Source organism: Etheostoma spectabile, chromosome 3 (genome assembly GCF_008692095.1).
Source record: "Etheostoma spectabile isolate EspeVRDwgs_2016 chromosome 3, UIUC_Espe_1.0, whole genome shotgun sequence".
Lineage (NCBI taxonomy): Eukaryota > Metazoa > Chordata > Actinopteri > Perciformes > Percidae > Etheostoma > Etheostoma spectabile.
Window position 1 is genome coordinate 7,046,061 of NC_045735.1, and position 5,173 is coordinate 7,051,233.

At 42.5% G+C, this 5,173-nt stretch overlaps 1 protein-coding gene across 2 annotated transcripts in view; it reads right to left on the reverse strand.

Moving 5' to 3' along the window:
• rinl (Ras and Rab interactor-like) overlaps positions 1 to 5,173 on the reverse strand; it is a 15,380-nt gene that overhangs the window by 2,813 nt on the left and 7,394 nt on the right. For both annotated transcript variants that reach the window (XM_032509580.1, XM_032509578.1), the window contains 8 exons: positions 4,622 to 4,733; positions 4,036 to 4,108; positions 3,572 to 3,660; positions 3,380 to 3,465; positions 2,552 to 2,777; positions 1,221 to 1,928; positions 759 to 1,076; positions 522 to 653 (listed from right to left, as the gene is read on the reverse strand). In XM_032509580.1, the coding sequence (XP_032365471.1) occupies positions 522 to 653; positions 759 to 1,076; positions 1,221 to 1,928; positions 2,552 to 2,777; positions 3,380 to 3,465; positions 3,572 to 3,660; positions 4,036 to 4,108; positions 4,622 to 4,733 (1,744 nt within the window). The remainder of the gene's footprint in view (positions 1 to 521; positions 654 to 758; positions 1,077 to 1,220; positions 1,929 to 2,551; positions 2,778 to 3,379; positions 3,466 to 3,571; positions 3,661 to 4,035; positions 4,109 to 4,621; positions 4,734 to 5,173) is intronic.

Genomic DNA, 5,173 nt, shown 5'->3' on the forward strand with positions numbered 1-5,173 from the left:
ATATATATATATATATATATATATATAATTATGTTTTTAATTAGTGTATACTCTATAATATCTATATCATCTAAAACTAAGAATAGTCTTTACATTTGCTTATAATTAGCTTTCCATACTTAGGAAGCAGGTTGTCCTCTACCACTCACTGCTACATGTTGCACCACCATGTCTCTACATTAACCCACAATTGACAAACCAAACACAGGTTTTAAAGGGGGCCTGTCGTGTTTTTACATTACCTGAAGAATCTTGTAAGTGGGGTTCTATTACACACTTAGAAAGAAATGAGTCAGGGAAGGGGCAGTCAACTGGTTGCAACCTCTGTGCTAGATACCACTAAATTACACACATTGGTTGATGATGATAATTTAGCAAAATGTTATCAGCATATTTTGCAATTTGAGGTATGTTATGTTATTTAAAATGCAATTTAAAATCTTTTGATCTACATGATTATAATCAGCATGGTAATTAGTTTTTATGAACATGACTGTGTGTTTGCTTGTGTCTGCCTTTACCCTCTCCCTGTAGCTGTGTGGGGTCCAGCAGCTCCATCATGTAGTCTGTGTCCAGGTGTAAGGTGACCACGTCACTACGGAGCAGCACCCATGTCAGGCAGGGCAGGAAATCGTCTGCTCCAAACGCTGTGCCTGCGGTAAAGGAGAGCAGAATGTGAATTTAAAGAGTAATTAACAGACAAAAAATGCCAGTAATAAAGAAAGTAGTAATCCTTTCTTTATAAAACACCTGCCTACCTGAGCTAGCATTAGCACTCATGCTGTGATAGATGCTCTTGCAGACTTTGAGCAGGATCTGGACCTTCTTGTTTGGTGAGTAAGCCTCATGCATACTAGTCCACCGCTGCTGAATCCGCTCCAGGGTCACAGAGTCGGGAACTCCAACTCCCGCTGAACCCCCTAACTGCTCTACACCGCTCTTTTCCAGCCCAGGCAGGTTGCTTAGCAGACTCTTGAAGCTGCCGTCATTAGTCCGGGAAACATGAATGCAGGAGTAGAGGTGTGCTGCGACGGGCTTCAGAGCCACCTTGTGGAGGGAAAGTTCTATCAGGGAGTCTATAGGAGAGTCAAAATGAATGTGAGGAGAAATTAAAGGAACACTAACAATTGATCTACTGAGATGCAAAACAATAACATGTTCTCTCAAATCTGTAAACACTTTAGTGAAATGTAAATTTTTATTGATCTGTTGTCACTCACCGATCTCTGAGTCATTTATGTCAGTGATGCCGTCCAACGTTGCCTGGATTTCTGGAGAGTCAAACAGTGTGTCCCTCAGTGACGAGAGCGATGACCTGACTTCCTGTAAGAACTCTGACCCTGTGACCCCCCCGGGATCAGTCCCTTTCTTCAGCGTCATCTCCACAAATCCTTTCACAGCCTCCGCAAACGCTGCGCCTTTCCGCTCGCTCAACTCCAGCACACGATTGATTAGTCTCTTCCTCGGACTTACCAGCCCACCGAGAGCCTGACCCACCGCTGAGAGACGATGTATGACTTTGTCAGCCAACCGGTGCGCAGAAGGGTGGTGCTGGGTAGGGTTGGGCATTTGGGGCTCCTGCTCTTCCTCAATGCTGCTAATTGACAGCGAGTCAAGCTCCAGCGATGGGGGGTGGAGCAAAGAGGAAGGCCTAGGTGGGGGCAGCCAGACTCCATCTTCAATCCAGGACACCCTGTAAGGAGACTGAGGTACTGGGCTGCCATGTTGCTGCAGCTCAGACGCTCCACAATTTATTTGTTCAGAGTTGGATGGCGTAAATAAAGAAAGGCTGCCAGTGCTCGCTCTGGAAGGAGGGCTGGAGGCAGAATCTTTGCTGGGTCTCCGGAGAACAACCCCAGCTTGAGCAGCTGGTGTGGACGGGGTTGTGAGGCTATGTGGTAAATCTGCTGACTTGGCTCTGATTAGACCTGGACAAGGAAAATGGATTATGAAGACCATTTTGGCAATGCATTTAACTGAACCCAATTTAAAAGAACTTAATAAATGATGGAGCTTAGATAACCCACTTTTACTACAATCAGAATTCTCCACATAGTTTCAAATAAAGTGTGAAATTGCGTGTGAATTTTCCCTTCCTTGTGTTTAGAGAGTCAGTTCAGACAAAATTTTACTTCACTTACCCCTAGTAGATAGACAGTTTTAATCTGCTTAGCTTTTAAGATATCCATCTATGAGATGCATTGAAAAAAAACACTGTCTACACATAAAAAAATGTCCTTTTTAAAGGAATGGTTCAACATTTTGGGAAAGTTAGATAAGAAAAGCCCAAGTCTGTCTGCTAAATATGAAGCTACAGCCTACTGAACAGGTGGTTTGCAGAAGGCGATTAGCTTAGCTTAAACGTTAAAAGCAGGGGGAAATAGCTAGGTTGGATTCTGTCCAACGGTATCAAAGTCCATCTAACATCTACAAGCTTTCCTAATTAATCGTTTTTTATTTAGAATTTATATTCCAACAAAAAGGTAAAAACATCAAATTATGGAGCATCCAGCAAAGAGATAGTCCAGAGCAGCAAGTCACAAATACTCACCAGAACTCTCCATACTGGAGGGTTCCTGGTCCAAAGAGATGGCTCGTTTACTTTGTAATCCGGCCCCTGCCCATGTTCTGGTGGTGCTGAGGCGTCGCTCTCGTTTGTAATTTGATGGCAGTGTGGCGCTCTGCTCAGCACTCGCCCTGTGGGTCAGCCAGTCATCTCCATGTTCACGAAGGTAGAGAGGATTGATGATACACAGTGCCCCGTTGGTGGATGTCAGCTGCAGGAACATACACACACATACACAGTGAAGAAATAGGATGCTGTGACACACAGCTCACCAGAATGTAGGCATAAAATAAGCTTTTACTCATTACAAGTCTCTACTTTAAAGCATAGTTAATTGATTTTTTGGCCACTTGTGTGCAGCGGAACAAGCTGTAACCACAGTGTTATGGAACTCACGCAACTTCTAGGGAAGACCCGCCCTTTAATAGCATTCACACGCTACTATTGGCCAGGCGTCCATGCTTACGAAAGGTAACGGAACCCAATTTGTTCAGGTCCTATCCCCTGACCAGTCGGCTACCCTAACCATAACTGCTCGAGGTCAATGCCTAACAATAACCATTTGGGCTGCTTCGTAGGGTGGGACTTACCTAGAAGTTGCATGGGATCCATAATAACAGGTAAGCACAACAATAATATATAACATTAATTTGATCCATTGGTAATGCAATCACATGATAGATAGATCGATACTTTATTGATCCCCAAGGGGAAATTCAAGGTCCCAGTGGCTTACGGACATCACACACACACACACACACACACACACACACACACACACACACACCACACCACACACACACACACACACACCTGTATGGAGCACATTATGTTGCTAGGCTCCCTCTGGTTCATTTCATCTGTTGTGTGTTGGCCAGGCGGTGTGCAGAGCCAAGTATCTGCGTTAGAGAAGTATTATAAATAATATCATTCTGGTTTTGTGTTTCTGACGTAGCTTCTAGGAGAAGATATAAGACAAAAAGTCACAGAGATGAAAGGACTCACTGGGTTCAAGTTGAGCGAGACTATCTTTGGACCTCTCGGTTACACTGTAGATCCAGCGAGGAATGAAAAGACAGACAGCCAAAACATCCCTGATGCACAAGAAATTATGGCAGGGATTAAATACATTAGTTAAACAGACTAAACCAAGAGGGCAATAGTTTTGTCAATGTTAAAGGCATTGGCTGAATAAGCTTTTTAACAAAATTTAAAATACAAAAATCTAAAAGTTAGTATGGAGTTAGGATGTTTTACATGGTTAGCACTAGAAAACAGAAAAAAACAGATAATCATAGCAATGTTGGTGCCATTATATATATATATATATATATATATATATATGGCAGCATATGGTTTCTCTAGCATCTATATATATATTTATATATATATAGATGCTAGAGAAGCCCAAGTTCAAATGGAAGTTCAATCACAAATAAAAAGGCACCAGGGCTGCAGCAGTTTCTTACCTTGTAAGAGAGTAGAAGAGCACGAGCTGAGCCAAGTCAGAGAAAGACAGACGAGACTCAGACAGGTGGAAGACTGACACGAGAAACAGAGAAAGAGTAGGCAGAGTGACTTGTTTTGTCAAAAAAATACATTCCTGGAAAACACACCAAAGCTAACCAGTAAGGCTGAGAGGAAACTTAGAGAGAGATAAATATAACTTTTATCTTTACACTAGGTCTGTTACTTTCTAATACTGTGGGGTTTCCAATACTGACCAGGTTATAACAGAGGTCCCTTGTCTCTTCAGCTTGGGATTTTAGTTAAATGGCATGCATCTAGTTTCAGAAGCACTAAAAGGTTTCAGTTAGTTAGTTACCAGAAGGGAGTTCACAGTTTAAGGAACCAGAATTTGCCGTTTGAGAGCCTGTTCGACGACTGCACCTGTTAACTTTTTCGGGTTTGCCAGGGTTTTACTGTTAGCAAACTAACAGTAATTTCAACAGCAGAAAGCATAACTACAGATTGCTTATCAGTCTAATCTGTCACTTCCGGTACATGTAATGATTCGTAAAATGACGTACAAGTTTGCATGCAGTTGGTCCATACCTGTGCCTGTGCTTGTGATATTATAATCAACAACTGCTTCATGTTCTCCTCCAGCAGACACACACAGCAGGCTGGGCTGAGAGGTTGCAGAGTCTCGCACAACCAGGAAGCTCTGGAGGGAGACACACAAACGACTCATTTCAATATGTGAAGTGTTACGCAAGCTTTTAGAGCAGGAAGATGTTTTCTTTCAAATGCAGACACGGTATGACACCATGGCAACAAGGCAGGAAAGAGAGAGAAACACTGACTAATGACAGACAGCTGAATTTCCAATAGTGTGGTAAAGAATACGCACTAAGTGATTGTTTCTATCATAGTCCTGGATTGAATTGATCTTGAAAATGACAGGTTGAAACCACACAACCAGTCAAGTAAACAGCAAATTTCCTGATAGCGTGATCAGTGTTGCAGAGCTGTTTGACCCCTCATAAAGCTGACATAACTCTATGGAGGCTAGTTATTACGATCTGAGAGGGACCCACAGCAGCGCAGGACTCCTCACTTTTTTAGATTTTGTTGTTTTATAGCTGTTTCTTGTTTAAACTTTTT